This window comes from Chinchilla lanigera, unplaced genomic scaffold (assembly GCF_000276665.1).
Source record: "Chinchilla lanigera isolate Chin_1 unplaced genomic scaffold, ChiLan1.0 scaffold00035, whole genome shotgun sequence".
Lineage (NCBI taxonomy): Eukaryota > Metazoa > Chordata > Mammalia > Rodentia > Chinchillidae > Chinchilla > Chinchilla lanigera.
In genome coordinates, this window is record NW_004955436.1 from 9,824,442 (window position 1) to 9,848,725 (window position 24,284).

Consider the following 24,284-nt stretch of genomic DNA (forward strand, 5'->3'; position numbering starts at 1 on the left):
ATGCAGGTGCTGTTGAAAGTTTGAAGAATGGATAAAGGAATGATATGCTGTCCTCTTACTATGTTTATTTGCTTCTATTTTCTTATTCATTTCTTCCCAAAAATCCACCACACGATAAAATTATTTATCAAGTGCACAGCTCAGATCATGATACTTTCTAGTTTAAAAACAATTCTCTTAAATAAAAAATAAACATCATTTTCTTCAGTAGGTAGCAAATTTGAATCTACTTTAAAGGTGGTTTTGAGCAGACTTCAATGTGCTATATATCAGGTCAAAAATCTTAAAATCATATTTGTTCCCAAATTCTGCATTAAAAAGAAAAACTGATGATAGAGTTTTGAAACAGAAAATCCTTAAGTACATCTAGGTTATATTTAAATGGTTCCAAGGGGCTGGGGATTTAGCTCAGCGGCAAAGCGCCTGCCTGGCAAGAGCAAGGTCATGAGTTCGATTCCTGGTACTGGAAGAAAAAACAAAACAAAAAAACAGATAAATGGTTCCAACTTATTTCCCCATATACTAAATTCTATTATTTTTATTTCCCATTTGTTTCGTTTACTATGTTTTTTAAATTTCTGTTCATCTTTTTCTGAATTTTCCCCTTCAAAAGGTAGAACTTAATTCTGCTCGCCTTGAGTATGAATGGCACTTATTATCCCACTGCTGATAAGGGGGATTTGAGAGAAGGTGCTGTGCTATGAGGTCGTACATGGAATTCTCTCTCTCTGTCTCTCTGTCTCTCTCTCCTCTCTCCTCGTCTGTTCTAGGTAAGCATGCTGTTGTCCTAGGACACGGAGTCCTAAAGTGAAGCACATGTGTGGAAGGTGCTAAGCCCTCTGTCGCAGCCACCTTACCAATGGATGCTCTAGTCCCAGTGTAGCCTTCATACGGCTGCTGCCCTGGCTGATGTCTTAACACCCTCATGAGAGACCTAAGTCTAAACCACTCAAATACATTTTTTTCTGAATTTCTGATATATGATAATTCTGAAATAATAAATACTATTTATAATAATGCATACTATTTAATCAAAACCTTAAATACTATTTATTATTTTGAACAGTTAAGTATGGTGGTAATTTGTTGTGAAGCAAGAAATAGCGAACAAAAGTTTTGAGGAGTAAAACGGAAATATGTACAATTATAATTGGAGATTTCAACACTTATCTCTAAGTCACTGACAGAACAAACAGTAAATGGATAAATGTAAAGATCATTAAGAGGCAACATGACTTAAGGGAGTTTTGTAGAGCATATCTCCTAAGAAGAGCAAAACATCATTCTCAAGTGAATACAGGGCATGGACATGTGTAGACCTTATGCTAGAAAGGTTAAAAAAAAAAACGTCCATAAGACAACTGGGATGAGGGAAAGGAGAAAAAGAATGAAATGAGGAAGGGAATAGATAGATAGATAGGATAATTGTACTGCTGATGTCTGGTGGTTTATTGAAAGGAACAGCTAATGTTTAAGTTATTTTTGACCAATTTTGCATGATTATATCTGGTGATCTGAACAACTAATTTCAGGACAACTATATGCAATATAACAACCATTGGTGAATTCCTGTCATCTTGTTTGGTGAAGCTCTGTATCATTTCTGATGTTTTTATTTATTATTTTTTATTCTTTTTGATGGTTTGATCAATCTTACATTCTCACATCTAGTAATCTGAGTAATTTCGTTGAAGATAATAATATGTAATATAACAACCACTGTTAATTCCTACCATTTTGTTTTCAAACGCTTATCATTGTTATAGTTTTTGCTTTGTTTAGTTTTTATCTATATTGTTGTTATTTTATTGTTGTTTTTTATTCCCTTTATTTTTTTATTTTTTGGTTTTTTTCCGGCACTAGGAATCGAACTCAAGATCTTGCACTTGCCAGGCAGGTGCTATGCCGCTGAGCTAAATCCCCAGCCCCTTATTCTCTTTATAATTAAAAAAAGAAATCATACAGTGTATATTCTCTGACTATGAGGAATTAATTTGGAAATAAATAACAGTGAGATATCCAGTGAAACCTTAAGAATGGTTATTAATAATACAATTTACAATAACACATCTGTCAAAACAAAACAACAAAAGGAATTTTAAAAAAGATTTTGAATTGAATGAAAAACTTTAAAATCCAAAATTCATGGAGTGCATAAGGCTCTACTTACAGGAAAATTCATAGCTTTTCTATTTATATAAAGAAAAAAGAACAATCTGCAATCATTTCAGTTTCTCCTCTAAGAAACTGAAAGGAAGTGTGAAGTAATGTCTAAATATGTGAAGAAAAATTTTAGAATTCAAGAGAAGCTGATGAAACAATAAAAGTAGACAAAATGAAAAAAGCTCAAACAATAAAGAAATCAAATTGCAAGCTGATTCTTGGAAGAAATCAATAAAATTTATGAGTCTTTATTTAGACTAATGTAAAATAGAGATGGCAAGTTACCAAGATCAGGAAGACAAGGTCAGCATTACACACTCTAAACACATTAAAAGGCTAATAAATATTGTGTATAAGTTTTTGCCAATAAATCTGACAATGAAGAAGACAAATGAATTTGTTAAGAGATATCATCAAAGTTTTTTGGAATAATAGAGAAATCTGAATTCCTCTACATCTAATGAAAACATTTAATTTAAACCTGGTAATGGAAAACCTTTAAAAAAAAGAAAACTACAGACCCATACGGTTTCACTGGTTAGGTCTATCAAACATTTAGAGAAGAATTAAAGACACCTCGAAATGTTTAGAGCCACCACATTCCTACTAATTACACTAGGACGGTATTACTTTGATACCAAAACCAGATAAAGATTAAGAAGAAAGATTATTACAGACTTCTATCTGTCATATGCATAGTCACAACATTGTTTTCAAAGAAGAGTGTAATTGAAGAATAATTGATATATAAATAATTATATATAATGACTGCAAATAATCTGATAGGTTTGACTGTATTGAAACCATTGCCTCAATCAAGTAATAACTATACCCCTCACTTCTGGGTGATGTGTGTAGGTGTGTGTGTGGATGTGCCTGTGTGTGTGTGTGCATGGTAAGAACACTGAACTATGAGTTCTACATTTTAAAAAAAATCAGTGCACAGTACAGTAATGTTGACTATTGGACACAAAACACTTACCAAATATTAGCAAACTGAAACTATCAAGAAACCCTATTGTAATGTTTTTTTTTCTTGTTGTTGTTGTTAGTGGGAATCGAACTCAGGACCTTGCACTTGCCAGGCAAGTGCTTTTGCTGCTGAGCTATATCCCCAGTACAACCCTGTTATAATGGGATAATAAATCATGACCAATTGGAGTGTGTGCCAGCACTGTGAAACTGATTTAACATTTAAAAAATCAGTCAGCATAATTCAACATGTTTATGAAAGAAAGAAAATTATGTTTATTTAAATAGATGCAGAAAATGCATTCGCCATAATGTAATGCTCTTCAGTCACAAAAGCTTTTAGCAAAACTCTCAGCAGGAGAAAGAAATGTTCTCCATCTCAGGCTGAGTATGGACTAGAAACCTTAGCCATTGTCAAACTGGGGAATGTGAATGCATGGTGGCCTTTCTGTTCTGATCAGAAACGACGCAGAGATGTGCACTTCCACCCTTCTATTCAGCTTTCTTAGTACAGTTTTTTTTTGTCAGAGGCAAGTGTCAAGAAAATAGTATAAGGTATAAAATTGAAAAAATAGTGAAACTTCTTATGTAGCATGATCTGTACCTAGAAAAGCCTAAGGATCAACATATGAGTTAGTTGAAATGATTTAGTCTTTTATGATGCAATGTATGTGACCAAAATCGATTGTATTATTATTAATATAAATATTAGAATATAAAATCTTACTTACAATAGCATACAAAAAGTGAAACATTTGAACTTAAATTTTAGGAAATGTGTTCAAGACACATACATGAAAAACTACAAAGCACTGCATAGATTATTAAAGCTGTAATGTGTGGAGACATTCTGCATTTGTGGTATGAAAGTTTCAGTGTTGCTAAGACACCAAATCTCCCAAAATTAACCTATTCATTCAAAAACAGACCCATACATGCTCCACTGACATTTGAAAAAGAAGCCAAGGCAATCAGTGAAGAAATAATATCTCTTCAAACAAATGAAGACATATTTGCAAAATTTACTTGAAATAAATCATAGATCCAAGCATAGACTAAGACTATATGGATAATAACAAAGGATGAATTTTGGCCAGTTATTCCCAATCAGTCTTATTAGGGACACTATCCCCTCTATTTTCCTGAAAAGAAATTAACATGTACTATTATAACTTCAGTATGAGATCTACTTTTGGAAAATCAAGATAGCTTAGGTACAAAAAATAGTATGTATTTCAATGTAGACATGCTGGGATAAAAACACTTAGTAGGTAAAATGAAAGAGAAGTCTGGATATATCATTAATTAATTAATGGGATATGAATATTCGGTGGATTCAAATATCATAAGCAGTTTTTTGTTTTCTGTAATATAGTGATGTCAAAAACATTCCATCAAGAAATAAAAAACATTATTTGCTTAATTCATAAAGTATATTTCAATTTGGAAAATTAAAAAAATACACACACACAATATTTTATATGCCAACAGACAAATTAGGTTTCAATTATCATGCAAGTTTTGCTTTTTTGAATTTACATGAATGGGGAATGACCCATTTAGAAGTGTGAGAGGGGCAATTTACGGTATAGGGTTATCCTGTCCATTGAGGGTAAGGACACCCTGACCCTGGTTGTAGAATCGCAGCTGTTCCCACCTAGTCCTGGAAGAGTGAACAGAAAGAGTGTTTTCAAACCCTTTTGAGAATAAGTGATCCAGGCCATAACAAACAGACAAAAACACCAAAAAAGCCACAAGGATATGTCACATGAACGAAAGAGAAAGGAGAAGAGATGAAACAGTTTCAGAGGCTCCTTTGTTTCTTCGTATCTCCAGATTAAAGAGAAAGCCTTCGTTTTAGGCCTTCCATGAAGGAGGAACATTTCGGCAGAGAACAGTGGGGAGCTGTACTTTGGCCCCCCTTGGTCGCCTCACTGAGCAGTGTCCCAGGGAGGAAGTCCTCAGCCTGGTGGGCAGCTTCCCAGAGCCACTTTCCGAGCTCTGTGACTCCTTGGTCAACTGGGCTTTGGAGTCTTTGGTTCACCGGGACACACAGCGGCTTTTCTCAGGAGCTAAAGTTTCTAGCTGCACGGATTTCCCACAAATAATGTTTTCCATGTGTAAGCGGTTTGCAGACCCCAAGGGGCTTGCATATCCACGGCTTCCTTAATTTGAAAGAAGTGTAGGTAGGTAAGGGGTCAGGCTCAGCCACGATCCCGTCTGGTCTGGAGCAAGGGCTTTATGCGGGGACTCTTTAAAGGCCCCGGCCCTGGAAGGGGGCGTGGAGGAGTGTCCTCTTTCGGTCCCCACCCTGGGCCCGGCTGCACAGCCAGCCAGGGAGGGCTGTCTCCTCCCCTTCCCGCAGCTGCTGATCTCTCGGCTCTCAAGCCAGGGGCAGGGGACGCCGCGCAGCGACTCCTTAGGCTCCTAAGAGGGTACTCGCCCCGGCCACCAGGATGGCAGGAGCCCCCGGGGTCCTCCTCCTCCTGCTCCTCTCGGGGTATCTCGGGGACGCTCAGGGGCAGCGGTCCCAGCAGCGGAGGCAGCCCCAGGCGCACCATCAAAGAGGTAAGTCGAGGCACAGGCTTTGGACGGCATCCTTTCCGGGCCGCGGCTCCTGCGTCCGTTCTGCAGAGTTCCTCTCGGGGAGAGAGCTCTCTGCAGCGCGCTGGGGAAGAGGCCGAGGGATGCAAGTTCAGGTCAGCGGCGAGGGAGCGCGACTCCCAGCCAAAGGGACCGCAGCGCTGTGCGGCGTTTATTCCTTTCCGAGAGGTCTGTAATCTTGCACGCTGATTTACAGAATCTCTCCAAGAGGCGAACTTTTCCAGTTGGGAAAAAAAGAGGAAAAAAAGTTTTCCCCTATGCAGCTCCATTTCTGCAGTGAATGCTTGGCTTCTCTCGGCTGTTAGTCCACCTTGGAACTTCGGGAAGGGCATCCGATGCGTCTTTTCCGCCACCTTAAGTTGAAGGGACTTTGTTCCCGGTTATCTAGGTAGGATTTGTAAAGGGGTCAAGCATGTGGAATTTTTACTTTCACAGCAGTGAGGCTTCCAGCCGCATCTTTGCCAGACCCACATCCCATCTCTGTATCTTTTTTTTTTTTGTAATGAACTTTGTCCTCTTGCTTGAATACCGAAGATTTCTATCTCTTGCATTTTTTAAGAGCATGGTGACCAGATAGAGACTGGCTTGAGGGGTGGGTGGGTGCTGTGCTTTGGAAAACAGTTGTGTTGAATGTAATTTAAATTATTCTCATGAAAGCATCTGATGTTTATGTGCATATCATTTCTGAATCTCTTGGGAGCCTTTGAAGGGGCATTTTATCATGACTTTTAAAAGAAACTCACGCGCAACTTTTAAAAACATAATTTGTAACACATTATTTCGGCAAAAATTTCTTTAAATTGAGAACCTGAAAGAAAAAAAAAAATAACTTGAGAAAAAAGGATTTGATTCAACCATGAAAATAGCCTTAGAGTATAAACTCCGGAAATTAGAAACTTTGGATGAGGCTCAATCTGCTGAAGTTGTGAAATATCTTTGCACCTTTAGTGCTTAACTAGAATAAAGCCATGACTAACAGTTCTGATGGTTGCTCTTGTTCTAAACCAGCATGCTTAGCAGCACTATTTTATTAAAGGAGTAAAAAGATACTGTAACCTTCTTGCTATAATAAGGCCTTGATTATGACTCTTAGAATAAAAATGATCTTTAGCTCACTACATAATTTTTTTCTCCTATTTTTGTTGTGTCTTCACTGAGAGGTAAAGGGGACCAATATGACTTAAATAACAGAGTTTTCTCCAACAGTTTTTATTAGTGAATATTGGTAGACAGGTTAATAGGCTTCATTTTGCTAGATTTGTACAGGCGCACAACATACTGTAATCATCCTCCTCATCGTCATCTGCCCCCACTCTGACTTTCATATTTGTGGGGAGCATTCAATGTGTATAATATCTTTTGGCTGTATTATTGAGGTAGTGATTTTGAGACTATCTTTGGGAGCTGATTTTTAAATTACTACTTTTACTATTAACTTTGCTCAACTCTATGATGTATCTTAATAATACAATACTTTAGTACTGTTGGAGAGCAGAGGGGCCAGGACACCAGCCCCTCCTGTGCATTTGGAATGTGGCAGCAGCTCAAAGCATGAGGAGTAGAGGGCAAGAGGGTTGCGGAGAATTTCCCCTCAACCTCTCCTTCATCTCTCACGCCTTCACTTTCTCTTGTAATTGAGTTAAAATTAACTGTGCTTTCTGCAGTCCAGGCGTACAGAAGGAAGACTGTACAGTGAACACAGAAGGCAGAGTTTATGCCATCATTCTGTTGAGAGATCACTTGATCATTATCTAATAAGGACTCTTAAGCAATATCACCACAACACCAAGTCTACTATACACTGAGCTGTTATGCACTCAACTATTGCTTTCATTATAGACTGTTTGCAATATATTTGAAGGCTGACTCCAGGATAAATGGCTGAAATGTTTTAATAGTAAAAGCATGTATAAAATATATTTATGATTCCATAAATTTGTAAAATGCTTTGTAATTTAAAAGTACTTCATATACATGATCTATTTTCATTCTCAGCTATTATTATTCTGATAAGACGTTTGAAAACTGAGGCTTGACTTAAATTCATGTAACTGATACTAATAACTTAAGTGTCAACAGCTAAAACTACCTCCGGTATCATTTATGCTGAAAATTCCCTCTTTATGGATCCAAGATTTCTTTCCATTATGTTTTGAGTCCATGCTTTCTTTTCAATGCTGTTGGGTTGAGGCAAGCTTTCAGCATAGATTGCTGGATGAAAATTTGACAAGAAGTGTTTTCTTGGCAGTCACCAAAGTTTTATGTCCTGTTACACACCCGAGCATTGATCTTCCTGGCCAAGCGCTAATTATGTAGTTCAGTTCCTGTTGTAGCATCACATCAGTTGATTAAGGATGGTGACATGAAGCAATCATTTATAGTCCTAACTGAGCTAGAAGTTTAGATTTTTGTTTCTTCGTTTGCTTTTAACTTTTTAAAAATGTTCTGTTGCTTCTATGGCATACCGAAGTATAATACGAATAACAGTGGTTTAACAAGTGTTATATTCCAAAGAAATCCTTTGTCTAAATTTAGCATCAACGAAATGGGAGAACAATATAGTCAAAATGATTGTACACTTGGGAAAGACAATGGATAACACCTTTTCTGACATTTTTGTAATATATAGAAAAAGAAACATAATGCTAGGTAAATTGCAACTGAGTGAAAAATAGATTCCAAAGAATATTTCATAGTGGATCAAGGTAAATCTGGAGCAAATTCTCAGTTAGTATGACCTATTCTGGTAATGAGCTGATTGAAAACAAAAACTTTTAAATCTATCAAAACTTCCAGTAGTCCAGAACACATTCTGGACCACTTCTCGCTAAACTGGTGAATAACTTAAGCAACTTAAGAGGTCTCCATAACCTGGATCATGAATGGAACCTACCTACAGTCAGTTTTACTATTCAAATCCAGACGTTAAGTAATTATGTTTTCTGGAAATGTTTCATATCTCTTACATGTACAGAAATGAATACAAAGACGGGATGAGAAATGCCAATCTGAGTTACAAAATATTCAATGTAAAAATATAGCGTAAATGAGGACAGAGAGATGACTTTCATTCATAGCTCATACAAGAAGACACATCTGGTTAGCATGCTTGGATTCCTCACTGACAAATAGGTTTATATTCAGAGGAAAGACAGTAGAACTGCTAAGACTCTGAAAAGATTTTTCAGAGCTTGAATGTTTCACATAACACCTTTTGAACTGAAAAAGGAAAGTTTGGGGGAGGGAAATAAGAGATATCTTCAGATTTTTAGAAGGATTATTACATGAGAAAGGCATTAAAATGTCCTTTCTAAAGGTTGAACTGAGATCCAGAGAAGTAACAGAAAGCTTTGACTTTGCTGGTATGGAGGAACCCCCCCACCCGGTCCCAATCTGAGTGATTCTGCCAAAGCTGGGTTGTTTGTGTTTGGCTACTCTTGCCACTGAAATGTCCATCGGTGATCAGATGTACAGCTGGCCAGCATATCTGGAGGGCTGGGCTCTACCAAGAGACAGACAGAGAGCAGGAGAGATCTAAGATGCATTAAGTCTCTGCTTTTTCAATGCCAAGAGTCTAGTTTGTAATCTACTGGTTTTGGAGTGCATACTTGCATATAAATTTCTGAATTCTTAAGAATGTCAAGAAAATGTTAAATGTATTTAAATGTGTTTTTAGATGGCTTCTGGAATTTAAAATAATACAAAAAACATGTTTGGGACAATTCTCACACATTTTTGGCAAGAACACTTAAACATTTAGTCAGAAATTTCCACATCACGGTCCACTTTGGGATTCTAAAACATCTTGTATTAAACATGAGAAAATAATTTACAAATTACCTAAGAAAATTTCAGGGGATTTATTGTGGTTATAAACCTGGAATTATAATTTTTATTCTTTCCTTTCTTCATATGTAACTTAGCCCATTAGTTACACACTAGTCTAATAGTTTAGTAAACTGATTATGTAATATATAGTGTCTATATAATATTTTATATAGTTTTATATAGAATGTTATATATAGTGTAGCTGAGAATAAAAATATATTCAATGTTAACTATCATAGATATGATAGAATTAATGAAATTTGTATAAATGTAATTTTTTTTCACATATCAGTATTATAAATTTCTATTTTGTTTTTAAGATTTTTCTATTGTAAGGTTTTATAGACAATAATGAGCTAAATCTATCTCAAAACCTGCTGGGTATTACCAAAAATTGGTATATGGTTTACCAATTCTTCCTCAATTCCCTTCAATTTCTCTCACTTTTAAAATATGAGATAATTGTCATCTGCACTAAAATAAATATTCACCTTATGTAGATGTAAACATTTTAAAACTCAAATAGGTATCTCAAGTGTTCTAGCCAAATAGGACTATTGTAAGGAAAAATGATAATATGTTTTATAGAAAGTAATATTTTATGTTAATGTATTAAATGGTACTATATTAAATGATAAAATATTGTATAATAATACAGTAAATAATAAATTTATGGCAAATTTTTGATAGTATGATTCATTATTCTTACATCTTTTCCTTTGCATTATAATTCAAAAAGTTTACTTTTTGATAAATTTCCCTCTTTAATATTTCTTCAGTCCCTATTTATCTAAAGCAGAACACTCTCACTCACTTGTAATCCATTTACACACTTAGAAAACACTGGCTATTTGTGGACAGTGACTCATGCGCCAGACATTTCTATTTGGACTTCTGAGGCCAAAGCAGTGTTTCTTTTGATCCAAGGAGGTTCAGCAAGAACTATTAATACTTAAAGTTTATACCAGGTCTCACAACTCTCATAATGGGTTTTAGGATTATGGGACCACAGTGCTGGCCACCGTATCAGTGGATGGATGAGCTGTAGCTCAGTGGTGAGGTGCTTGCCTAGCATGTGTAAAGTCCTGAATTCAAGTTTGACTATTGTAGGTGGATGAATTGGTAACTAGTTGTGTCTAGAATATGAAAACTAACCCCAGATTTAGGCTATATGGAACATTATTAGTAGAGTGTCTAGATGACTCAATCATAGAGTCCAAAGATGTATCAAATGTGTACTGAATTCAAGTCTATAGAACTCTCCAGTAGAAATCTACTTGGTGCTTGGAGCATTACTAGAAAGATTTCCAAGCAAAGTTAAACAACAACAAAAAAATGATGACTTCACGATACTTTTGCTCAGTTTATAAGAGGTCCTAATTTAGCAGATTGAAGACTATAAAAAAGATCTAGAACAAAGGATTTTCAGTGATCACTAAAAATATTTAGCTCCCAGTCCAGATTGCTGATGTTTAGACTTTGTGTATATGCACATTTTTAAGCTCGGTAGCTAACCAGGAATGCTTAGTCAGTAACCCAGGTGCCATAAAAGAGCAAACTTTGGAAAGACAAAAGTAGATATACCTATAGTTCTTAAGACTCTTGCCAGCCTTGTATGTTTCAAGAACACAGAAACAGGGCTAATTTGTGGCTTTACTTGTTTGTAAGATGGAACTTAAAGGTCAGAAACTATGAAGGAAATTGATGGGGCTGCGCCTATGTGTATTGAAATGTGGTTAACGGGGGAAGATGTCCTGTGAGTAAAACACGTACAAGCAAATTCCTTGTTCTTGTGGAGCTTATATTTAGTGGGGATGAAAATGGGAAGGCAGGGGTATGGAGAATATATACAGTAGCTACATGTATGGAGAAGTACGCATCCTGGACACCCAGATACTGCTTACTAATGGGAGTCAGAGACTCTACTAGTGGAGGGGAGGTCGATTGCTATTTTAAATAAGTTGATAAAAACTGACTTCAGTGGACAGGTCACAACTTCACTGAGCAGGTCACGAATACTTGTAGGAAATGAGGGAGTGATTTCTTACGACGTCAGGTGGAGGAGCAATCTCCATGCAGGGTGCAGACTTCAAGGGTCTAAGGTCGGGGCACTGAGAGGGACTGGAGAAGTCGAGATCTGGCTGATTTTACCTTCAAGTAAAATCTGGCTGATTTTACCTGAGTGAGGTGGTGACGCACTGGTAAGTTTAGAGCAGAGTGAAAGGAATGAATGAAATCACAGTTATGACTTTTCTCAGATAGGCGCAGAACCCCGGGACTAAACCAATAGTCTAAACAGAGGGTTATTTTAAACCCATTGCTTGTCCCAGATGGCCCATGCACAGAGGATATTAAAGTGATTCCACGTTACAGAGCACTCTTCTTCAACAGTCATCCTCTCACACTGGTTTTTTTTATCCCTTTGTCATCTCTCAAAACTATTTCATGCTTCAAAGTACATCATATCAGAACCTCAGAAAGAGCTCGAGTGTAAGGAAGTTCCATAACTCTTTCATTTCTCCTCAGTGTACTTAGAAATTTGTCATAGAGTAATTGTAACTAGTGTGCACTTTAAAACAAAAGTAAGTTACAGACAATCCCACACAGGTGTGTGTGCGCTTTGGAGTTCCCTTTTTTATTATCCATTTCAATATCAAAGCCAAAGTCTAGACGCTATTGTTAAAAATGACACAATGATGTATTGATCTGATGACTGCTTTTATGAAATGAACTTTGAAATGTTACCTATTTTTACAATCAGAAGTTTATTCTAGGCTGTTTCGATTTTTATAACTACTTTAAGGATCTCTGTAAGTCTTACAGTAACCTTTGGACTGAAGTAATGCAATTTTGACATGATTTAATTCTATCATTTAGAACAAAAGTTACACAAAGAAAATCACTTAGCTTTCTCATCCTTCCTGTCTTTTCTTCTCCTTTAGATTCTGCTTGTGGATAAAATATGGCAATTAAAGGACGATTTTCACAATCATAACTTTGAAGAAAATATGCATAGCAAAACTTCACATATATCTTTCTTATTAAAAGCCACAGATAATTACTATTTAAAGATGGTTTTGAAGTAGTCTTTACACATATGGTGAGGTAAAGCCAAAGACTTTGTCAAAGATGTATGATATGGATTAAGAGTGATTTTTCCTTAAGTTATCTTGAGTGTAAACTTCAGAATTGGAGTTTTATATTGTTTTTATTGGGACAGACAACATTTAGAAAAAGTTTAGATTAAGAGTTCAGCTGGCTAGTGGGTTGTCACTCCTAGCACCAGCCTTCTATGACAAGCTTAATCTAGTTTGGATAGCAAGTTAATCTATGAAAATTCCTAAAGACCTGAGGCACTGTTTAGTGCACTGCACATAGGAAAGGCACCTTGCAAATGCCAAGGATATTTCTCCCTGTGTGGTCCTCCTAGTGGACTGCTGAGCTGTGTGCCCCCCCAAGCCTCTTTGTTTAAAGTATTCCTGAGCATCTGAGGTTTAGGATAAATAACATAGTATTTAGTACTTTGTGACCATTAACACATTTACTTACATGGGGTAGTTGTTTAGTTGATTAATATAAATATCACCATTTTATGAGGAAGAACATAAACAGATATTTAGCAACCTGTGAAGGACAAATAAAAATTCTCACACTAGCTTTAGTTCTTTCTGCTGACTTGTGGATAATAAGCCATCATCCTTTATGGAGTTGTAGATTTTTATCCTTTTTAAAATACCTTGAATTAACCATATTTTTATTTCTGGGTAATGTTAGTCTAATTTGAAACAAGAGAAAATGTTAGTCTAATTTGAAGCAAGAGATTCAACAGGTAACCTGAAAGAACAGGAAATACAATGTGTAATCTTCAGAGGTTTTACCATTTAATCATACACTACTTAAAACCGTGTAGAACTACATATATATATATAGATATGATAGAATATATATACTTAAAGTTATGCATACATTCAAAACCACAAAATTTTAGTCTTTAAATTCTTAGAACTTTGGTTACTGGGCAATAAGAAAACATTCATTGGTTCTTTATGGGCTTTTCTGAAATCATGGTATACTAGTTATTTCAGCGGGTTAGAAACATAATAGTATTTATTATACAATGAAATTCTTTAAAAATAGACAATGTATAAATGTCAACAGGTGAAAAGAGCAAGAATGAAAAAATAAGAATCAGAGCAGGGTTAATCTAAAAAATGCCTGCTGAAACAATATAAAACACTGACATTTTCATGAAAAGATTTAGATTTCCATTTGAGGCTGAACATGGTTATGAAAAACGTTTCAAGCCTCCTCAATGTGGAGAGTGTGTGTACATGTATGCAAGAGTATGCAAGAACTGCAATGTAGATTCTAGTTTTGACAGCCACAGTACCTAGTTAGTGTGTTTAATGTATTGTCTGTGGGTTTCTGGTTCTTTAAGTTATTAGATTTTCTATTTTATCAAAACACCTACAATAAAGGAACCTTAACACTGAATCTGTGGAAAAGACAAATTATTCCAGTCAATGATTATGGACCAACAAATATGTTATAAATGGGATAATTCTCAGTCCAGTAGCTACACTATTGAAACCTTAAGGCATGATCCCCTTTGAATCACTTGTAACACAGAAGGTTATATTCCAAAGTGGAGATAAAATTAATAGAGTTTTCCACATCAAATATATTTTTTCAAAGGCTTACATACCTGTCACAGTTTTCTGGCTTATTGCTCCCTCTGCACTTTTCAATTACTGAATAAGGGAGAAAGTAGGAAGAATATGAAGCAGTACCACTGTCATTTCTGGGAGCTGCCTTAGCTCATTGATTTCTTGTGAGATATATATAGAACATCAAATGTGAAACACAGCATCTAGTAGGCTCTCAATAAATGTGAATTTTCAAGATGCCGCAAAAAGTGAATTAAGTGTAAAACTGTCCTTATGTTAAGAAATTCTGTGGGTCAAAGAAACACTTTGTCCAATACTCTGTGGCATAAGAAATTCAGCTGAGGCTGTATGTGAAGCAATTTGCTTCTATACTTCAAAACACAAAGATATAAATTCCTCTTTAAGTAGCATTTCTACAGTAGCGAGTATTCTGAACTTCATAGGATAGCCTATGCCGTTACCATATGCTTGCTTACACTTTCAATTTCTACCCGTATTTCTCTGATTTGGAGATAATTTTGAATAGTAACAACAACAAAAATGGACTGGGGAGATGAGAAGAATTTAATTCATAGCCAAGGTACCACTTATCTAAGACCAGAAATCTGAGTCAATAGTGTTTAAACTTCCTATTAGTGAAAAAGAATTACTAGAAAATACATATGAAAATACTTGGCAGCTAATCAGTACATATTAGCTCTTCTTTATCCACAGTGCTTTGAATAAAAAGCTCAACAGTGATATTTGCAGTGCATGTGTATATCCCTTTTGCTTAAAGAATATCAAAATAGTCTAAAAATTTGGAATTCACACTAAGAGATTATGGATAGGAAATTATCACACGGTGAACAGATTGATGTATTCAGTCAAGGTTACACAAGTCAGTAACAGAGATAAGAAGAAATACAAGTTTCTATAATTAGCTAACAGTGGAGTTAGCAGATAAGTCCGTGAAGTGTTTTAAACAGGCAACGCTATGAAAATTTTGGTGATCCTCTGGCTATCTATATTTCAAATATGAGATCACTGGAATGCTTTTCTAAGAATCTCATTTTTTCACATGCATTTGTTAAGTATTGATGAATTCTACTTTTCAAAACTTCTTGGGAAGGTACATTTTGGGATCACAAACACCAAAATTCACTTTAGTTTTTACCCTGGGTCCAGTTTAGCCCAGTAATACCATTCCTTTCCAAGGGGGTGGAAGTATAGAAAGAGGCTGTTCTGTGGCAAGTGGAGGGAGAGAGTCAAAGCAGCTAGACACAGGTATGGAAATCCAGCTCTCTGCCATACAATCTGCATTGCTTCCCCTCCTTGCACTCACCTACACTGGAAACACAATCAGTTCGTTTGTCCCAAATTAGTAAGAGTACATTTTTACTTCCATTTAAAAAAATGAACATGTAGGCACATTCATTTTGTTTTGTTTAAAAGTGCATTGAACCCAGGACCTCACACATGCTGGGCATGTGCTCTAACACTGAGCTGCGCCCTTCCCCAAAATGTGAGCAACTTTCAACACAGAAGAGGCATGCTGGTATTCAGAAGGCTGGATATTAGCAGAGGAGACACTTCCTGAGGTCCTGAACCCACATCAGGAATAATTCCCCATGGTTTTCCTGCAAAGAATCCTAGTTGAATCTATACATCTTCTAACATGGGTTTCCTGCATTTATTTCCAATTTTTGAAAACGCTGAGACTTCCAAAGTCCATCAAATACCACTCTGTGCATGTTAAATGAAGGACTATGTTTCTTTCATTGGATTTGTTGTGAGATACTCTTTGCAGACTCAAGGAGGTGGATGTTTCCTTTTCTATGAGGCTCCCTGTGCGAACATGATCATGTGGTCATTACCTACCCTCTGGATTCAGGGCTTTGATCTATAGTAACAGAAAAGCCTATGAGCATTTTGTTTATTTTGAAGAATCTTCAGAGACAGCAGCTAAAAATGAAAGTTCTCAGCTGGATCAGATAGTTTGTAGCACCTCTGTAGTTCTTGATTTAATTGGCAAGTGTGTGCTTTCATTTTCTTTGTTATTGTGTGAAGTGCTAAAGCAAAAATAATGACGGTCGAGGAATTTGCTTGTTACTTAATGACTGTATGCCTAATGATGGCAAAGAGTAACTAAAGTTGGTAACTTAATCATCATGTAGCCCAGGGTGTGCCAAGGTCAAAATTGGAAGTAGATTATTATTGACTTTTATTTCTGTAGCTTTTCTTTGCCTAAGGAACTAGATAAACAAAATGAAAAGTGTCTCATATATTTGTCAGTCAAATATCTTTTGAATTGTTTTTATTTTCTCATTGACATAAAATATTTATACTTATCTATGGGGTGCAGGATTAAAATTCAGTTCATACATATAAAGTGTCAAGAAGCTAATTAGTGTTTCTACTTTTTCAAATATTATCATTTCTATACAGTGTCTTCAAACTCTTCTCTAGTTAATCTGAAATGTGTAATTAATTGTTGTAGATTATAGTTACTCTATTTTATTAGGTTACTCTGGAAACGCAACTGTGTTTTGAAGCCCATGGCTAAACTTTCACTATTCCCTCCCCTGTACCTTCCTATTCTCTGGTGACCACTGTACTACTCTCTATTCTGATCAATTTATTTAGCTTGTGTAAATTGAGTGAGAGCATGCAGCCTTTCTTTGTGTAACTGGGTATTTTCATTTCACATAATGTCCTCCAGCCCCATCCGTGTTACTGTGAACATTAGGGTCATACTGAAATCCAGTTTCAGGTTTTATTTTTGAGGTGCCAGCATATTATTTTTCCTAAAGGCTCTGTTAGTTTACGTTGTTATCAGCAGTGTGTGTGGGTTTTCCTTCCTCACCTCTTCACCAACAGTTGCTGTTGTCTTTCTGACAATATTCATCGAATTAGAGTGAGAAGAAAGCCTAGTGTGGTTTAGGTGTGGGTTTCCCTGCTGATTAGTGATGCTGAGTATGTTTAAGATGTCAGTTGGCCATTTGTATAACAACTTTTGAGAAATATCTGTTCAGGTTATTATCCCACCTTTTAATCTGAAAGTGATGATGATAATGATGCTTTTTGCTGTTGAACTCCTTATATGTCCTGGAAGTTAACCTTTTGTCAGATGAATAGTTATCAGACCTTTTCCCTTATTTGGTAGGTTTTCTCTTGATGCTTGGTTGTTTCTCTTGCTGTGAAAGAACTTCTTAGGTTCATATAATGCCACTTATCTCTTTTCACTGTTGCTTTTTTTTGCCTTTGCTTTTGTACTCTTATCCCCCAAATCTTTGTCTATTCTAATGCTTCAATTAGGGTTTCCATATCTTCATTTAGAAGTTTCATAGTTTGGGGTTTTACTCCTTAAAATTATCTTGCTTCTTGACATATATGGTTTCTTCTGTTCTCTTTTGGTTTCTATTTGCACTTTTAGATTGTGTGTGAGAATCTGCTGAAGTAAATTTCTTGTGGGAAGCATACTGTTGGGCTTTTTTTAATTAATGGGAAATTTAATTCATTTACATTCAAGGCTATTACTGATTAGCAAAACTTTACAATCATTATTTCCTTGATTGGTAGTTTATAATTTAATCCTTTTCTGATTCTTTATTCTTTCTTTCTATAACTCTATTCTATTTATTTTTATGAGTTTTTTGTTTTCATTTTTATGTTTTTCTTTTCTTGTGTTTTTCTTTGTTTACCTGTTTCCCCAGTGAGCTTTATTCTTGCATGTTTTTCTGTGATGGTAATTTTATCTTTTTATATACAGATACTGTCTACTCTTAAGCATTTATTATAGGGCTTGTTTAGTGATAATGAATTTCCTCAGTTTTTGCTTGCCTTGAAAAGTGTTTCCCCTTCATTTCTAAAGGATGGCTTTGCCTGTATATAATATCCTTGGCTGACAATTTTTGCTTCTGTTCTCCTTCAGAATTTTAACTAAGATCAGGCAGTTATGTTTATGATAACTCTCAGAGTAAAAATTATCATTCAGTTGACCCCTCTTTATGGGATTGATAGTTTGCAATGTAAATCCTAATGGTTAGCTTGTTAGTTAACAGAAGCTGTAGTCTTAGTGCTGTACTTGTACCATCAGTCCAGCAGATATGGGCATTAGACATACCCATTTTTTGAGACATGGTTTCACTATGAGTTCAAGCTGGCCTTGAACTCACAATGTAGCATAGGCTGGCCTCCAATGCACAGTGATCCTCCTGCCTCAGTCTTCCAAGTCTTGAAATTACAGGCATGCACTACCATGCCTGGCTAGATATACCCGTTTTATGTAACATTTTTTGGAGTATACATTCTAGATTCAAATTTTGATACCTGAGTGATGTTGGATGAATTATTCAGCTTCTTTGTACCCCCTGTCCTTAACCATAAAATGTTAATAATAGTGTCTTTCTTAAAGAGTTGTCTAAAGATTAAACTCAATGGTGTTTTCCACATAACTGATAGGAGTTTTGATTTGAAATGTCTAGGAACTAGCCTGTGGGTCAGAATTTTAATATGGTTAGAGGTGTTCTTCAGCTGGTCTAAGTTGCTGCTAACTCAATTTTGAGTGATACTATTGCTACCTGTATGAGATCTGAATCTAATTGTCTACTGGGGCTGTCAAAGCCAACAGTTTCTAGTATGGAACAAATGCATTCTTATTCCCCTTAACTCTTCTCCCTCCAGCTTTCCCAAACTGAGAAAATGATACCACCATCTACCTCCTAAATGAAATGCAACACTCATAAGTTACCATTAACTTCTCTCCTTCACTTTCCACATCCAAGTCACTGGCAAATCTGTTTCCCAAACCACCAAACTTCACTTCACATATGGCCACATCTTTTGCTCCTCTCTGCCTTCCAAGCCAAGGTGTTGTCTTTTTTTGTTGTCTAGGCTCTGTTTTTGTGATTCCCATTTCACAATCCATTTCCCAAGCAATAGCCACAGTGAGTTCTGAAAAGAATAAATCACATTATATCTTTCTCTTCTTAAAAAATTTAATTGTATTTCAGTCTTAAGGGTAATAATTTGTTTCATGGCCATTTGTGACTGAGCACCTGCATTTTTCACTGATTTCAAGCCCTTCTCTTTTGCTGTTGTATGTCTGTAACAGCAAGAACTTCTATCCATTCCCCAGCCGTGCTGAACTTGTCTCCATTTTAGGACCTCCATTCAGGATCTTGTACCCTCAGACCTTTGCACGGCCATTGTGCTAATTACATGTCTCTCGTTGCTGAGACAAAATAACCAACATCCAAAATTAAGGAAGCGAAGGTTTATTTAGCTTAGAGTTTGTAGAGGTTTCAGTTCCTAATCAGCTGGCTCCAAAACAGGGTGGTACAGCAGAGAGGCAACAATTCAGGGTGGCAGCAGATGGCAAAAACAACTAGAGCAGAAGAGGGAGAGCAAGCCTCTTTTCCTACCTGATATGGTATGCAGGCTACCCACCCTATGGTGGGTCTTCTACATCCTACGATATAGAACTGCTGAGTTACTTAGTTAAGCTTCTAAACTTCTCAAGTTGTCGCATCCTATTACAACATCCTAGGGTGTAAACAGCTACCCTATGGCATATCCTCTACACCCTAGAACTGCTAAGTCACTTAGTTAAGCTTGTAGACTTCTCAAGTTAACACAGTGTATCAACAGTTACAACTGTCTTCTTCTCAACAGTCCACGCATACTTCCTAGAGGGTATTTCCTATGGATAAATTTAAAGCAATGCTCATGTCCCTATGGAATTATTTAAAACAACTTTATAAGTATTTAGAATAATGTTATTTTTTATTTTTTTGTCTGTTTGCTCCCAATACTGAAATGCAAACTTTGTTGTAAAAGGATTTCCATTTTCTGGGCCTAGGGGATGATGTAATCAGTATTTCCTATTTGAATTAATGCATGGTTGTGTTCAGGATATTCTCCGCACCCTTCCATGAATTAGGCCAACATTGTATCCATGTGTATAAAGAATGTGTTGTATATGATTGTCAGTTTGTAATGAGTTAGAAAAATAATCCAATGACATTTCAAGAAAATATTCAAGATCCACTATTTGCACAGAAAGCCAGAAGTGCGTTTAAGGAACTAATGAAGTAGTCCCTCTTCTAAGAGCTTCCATTCTTTAGGAGTTGGAGTGCAGTAACACACATTTTGTGATAAGAGAACATTCTGCCTTGTTTTCTATTTTATCTCCAGTTTGTGGTCTGGCATGGTAGGCGCAAGTTAGAAAAAAACCCAAGCCAAAAAACAAGCAAACAAACAAAAAAACTGACCGAAGAAGCCAAAGTGTTTCCTTCTGAGATATTTGGCATGCACTTATTCCTCCAATGCTGTAATAGTTTCCACATATTTTTCCCCTAATACATTCATATTTTATATGTAGTTTTCTCTCTAATGCTTTTATAGTTTAGATAAATTTTTTAAAGAGGTATAAATTCCCACAAATTCTCACATTTTTTTCAAATGCTTTTATACTCTAGATAAATTTTTTAAAGAGATATAAATTCCCCAAAACACAGTATGGACAAATTCAACATATGGTTATGAAGAATACCACTTAAGTGGTAAATGAAAAAGTTTAGAAAGTGAGGCTACCTTTTTAAAAAATGTTTATTCTGGAAAGTAAAAGTGAAGAGTGGAGGGGAAACTGGCTCCACAGAGTAAGCTTGTGATATAGGGAAGGAAACTCTCAAGCTGCTAGATGTTGGAAATGCAGAGTTCATGTTCCTTAAACTCTAGGAATGAATTCTAGGAATAATGGAGGTTAAGAGTAAGATGAATTTATTAAGAGGAAGAAGATTTCTCAGAGGAACAGAAGGAGTCCTATAAAGGGGTTGTCCTGAGGATATCTTGAAAAATATATAATACGGATGATATCAATAGATAGTTAATATAGATATAGAGACAGAGATAGCTAGATATAGATGTAGACATATTCTTAGGGCATTCTTTTAAGATTTGAGGGGCACTAAAACTTGAATGAGGAATGCATAGTTTTTATCTTTCTTGGGATTTTTTGCATGCTAAGCCTTTTTTGGAGGAGAATTACAGTATATCAGATCAGAATGCCCATTTAAGATGTAAATTTTTGGAGTGACTCATATAGGGTGACTTGATTGGCATCTGTTTCCATGTTTCTTCCTAAGGCACTACCAAATGGATTATTTTAGAAATAACCCAAATGGGTTATTTCAGAAAAAATTTCTATTCAAATGCCTGCGCTGTACCCTTGGAGGTAGTCTCTTCCCTCTCTTCTGGAGTTAACAATCAAAATTTTGACATGCTAGAGTTAGTAAAAGAAATTTGCATTCTTCTTGTTTTCAACGTATGCTCTAATAAAAGAAAAGACAGCTGGTCATTCAGCAAGTGCGGAATTACTTTCTTTCTTCTAGTAATGAATTTGAGAGAAAGGAGGACAAGAGGAGAGCTTTGAGCACAGAGTGAAGGTCTGTTGTAGGATCTATATCCTCGCTGCACAGCACGGAGTCTCCCACATAGAGTGACACAAGAAATACTGAACAATGAAACTGGAAAAAGGGAAGAGCTATCTTTAGGAAGAAACACAGTTCATACTCATAGACATTGAAATAGACATACATGCAAGATTCAGAAGCAGGCAGTTGTAATTTCTATTCAGCATAGAAAAAGAGAATGAAACATACAATTTACTAGGAGACAAACTACTGAAACACAATGCACCCTTTAAAAATTTAAATTTAAGTCATGATGCAAAGAGACGGACAACTCTCCTAGTTTGTCATAGAAGCTAATAGTCAAGGCTCCTTGTCAGTTTCCTCTCTAAATCCTCCACACTTCCAAAGCTCATCACCTCAACGCAATCCTCTCTATTTTCTAAACGCCTGTTTTACCTACTTTGCATCAAGGGGCAGTCTACCATTTCATGCCTTTACTAAGCTATTTGAGACATCAAAGCAGCTTTCTTTTTCTTAGCACACTCTACTTCTCAGTATGCTTCCTCCTTCTTTCCACTTTTAAAATCTGGTGAAATACTCCTTTCCTCTAGGTCCTTGCTGATGAATCCACCTTTAATTTCTTACTCTTGCCTCTTTTGCCCCATTTATCACACAGAGCACTGTAAACTTTGTCATCTTTATGTATTTTAAATTTTGCTTATTTTTGTTACTTGATTTATATGTCTATGTGCTGACAGTTGGGAGATATAGAAATTTGTCTCAAAATTATGTGTTTTCTTTATTTTCCTGTCTCTCTTTTCATTAATACTAATTGAAGCACTCAGTGAGTGAAGTTTATAAGAAATCTCCAGGCCATGACAACATTTTCAACTGGGAATATTCAAAGGGAATACAAAATGACATTCTACTTTAATCTTGTTTTCTTGATATGTATTCTTCATGGATAAAAAGACAGTAAAGTGATTGAAAAGATAATATACATCAAATAATGAAGAATCTTCATACTCAAGTATAGAATTATTAACACACTATCAACTTCATTTTAAGCTAAATATTCTCTTAAGACTGAGAAATAATATTACATATTTTTAAAGTTTCTGTTCAGTGATCAATTAGTATAGCCTTCATGAAGCGACTGCCATGATTTGGATGGTGTCCTCAAAGGTCCACATGTGAGTGTTGGTCTTCAGATTGGTGATATTGAGAACTGCTGTGGACCTTTAAGAGGTGAGGCCTAGTAGGATATCCTCAGGTTTGACATGTTCCCTACAAGGGAATTGTGGGACCCTTTCTTTCTGTGCTTTGAAGCAGGATGTGGACAGTTACTCTAATTTGTCTTCTGCTATATAATGTATCACCCTGGCTAGATGCCTGAACCAGTGGGGCTGCCCCATCTTGAGAGTTATACTTGTAGAACAGTGGTGACACACAGTTGACATATTTACCCTAGAGACTAAACGTCTTAATTTAAATAGTATTTCCATAAAGATTTATAGCCTATCCTGAACTGCGTGGTCAGATGGAACCACATCAAAACTATGTTCTTAATTACAGTCTCCTTTTCCATGTTACCATCATGTTTACATTTGTGTAAGAACTGCCGTCAATGAGGTTCTATTTTTTAAATCACCATTTCTCTTCACAAACCTTTGGAGTATCCTGGTGTATAAGGAATTTGGAGAAAAGGGTCTTGGTGCTAAAAATGAGTGACTAAGACTGATAAAAGTAAGAAGAAATAGGAATATAATCCCACATGCTCTAAATCCTACTCAATCTAATATAAAAAGCTGTATTTTTTTCAATTTTTAAATTAATAACTGTCTTCAGCACATAATACTTGCATTCCTTGTGTGGGGTTGATACTTGAGTGTAACACATCCCAATTCATTTCTTTTATCTTCTCTCTTTCCTCTCTCTCCCCCTCCACCTCTTCATTCATTATTCCTTTGGGAATAGCAAGTTTTGTTGAGAAGAGACAGCTAATATGAAAATTGTAGTAGTTTAACTAGAGATGGTAGTGATAGGATTTTTGAGAACTGAATCTACAAATAACCTATTCCATGAGTTTTAGTCAATAAGTCTAATTTTTCATGCTCTCCACAAAGAAATATCTATTGATTTTATCATGCGTTTCAGATAATTGTTACTTCTTTCTCCATATAATTATTGAGTTCACTTTTACATTCTATTTGCAAATACTTGCAGAAAAAGACTTAGAATATATATATTGTATTATTTTATATTAATATGCATATTTTGTCTTCATGATAGATATGTGCATGGTTTGATACATTATGGTATGGGAGTTATTATGATTCATTTTATAATATAGTGATTTTAAAATCATGCATGTTTATTCAGGAACTATGGAGACTTACAGTGAAATCATCATTTCACCAAGATTTCTTTCTACTGCAGCATTCACTATTGCTGGAATTATGTTTTGTGCATTGCATTCCATTGATGTAATTTCAAACTTCCATTCTAATTTACTATAAATGGAATTTCATTATGTCTGACTCTACAATAAGTGAGTCCAAGAATCGTTGACATTTACTAGAATTACAGATCTTAGTGTCTTTGTGTATTCTTCATTAAAATGCAGTATGTGCACTTTCAAATCCGTTTGAAAGAA

General features: G+C 35.8%; 1 protein-coding gene across 4 annotated transcripts in view; it reads left to right on the top strand.

Annotated features, from left to right (window-relative positions):
- The first annotated feature begins 5,335 nt into the window (after nucleotides 1-5,335).
- The window catches only part of Lama2 (laminin, alpha 2), a 570,325-nt gene continuing 551,376 nt past the window's right edge, over nucleotides 5,336-24,284 (top strand). For 2 of the 4 annotated variants that reach the window (XM_005389182.2, XM_005389183.2), the window contains exon 1: nucleotides 5,336-5,703. In XM_005389182.2, the coding sequence (XP_005389239.1) occupies nucleotides 5,592-5,703 (112 nt within the window). In that variant the 5' untranslated portion in view covers nucleotides 5,336-5,591. The remainder of the gene's footprint in view (nucleotides 5,704-24,284) is intronic. The other 2 variants (XM_005389185.2, XM_005389186.2) reach the window with 1 other exon arrangement.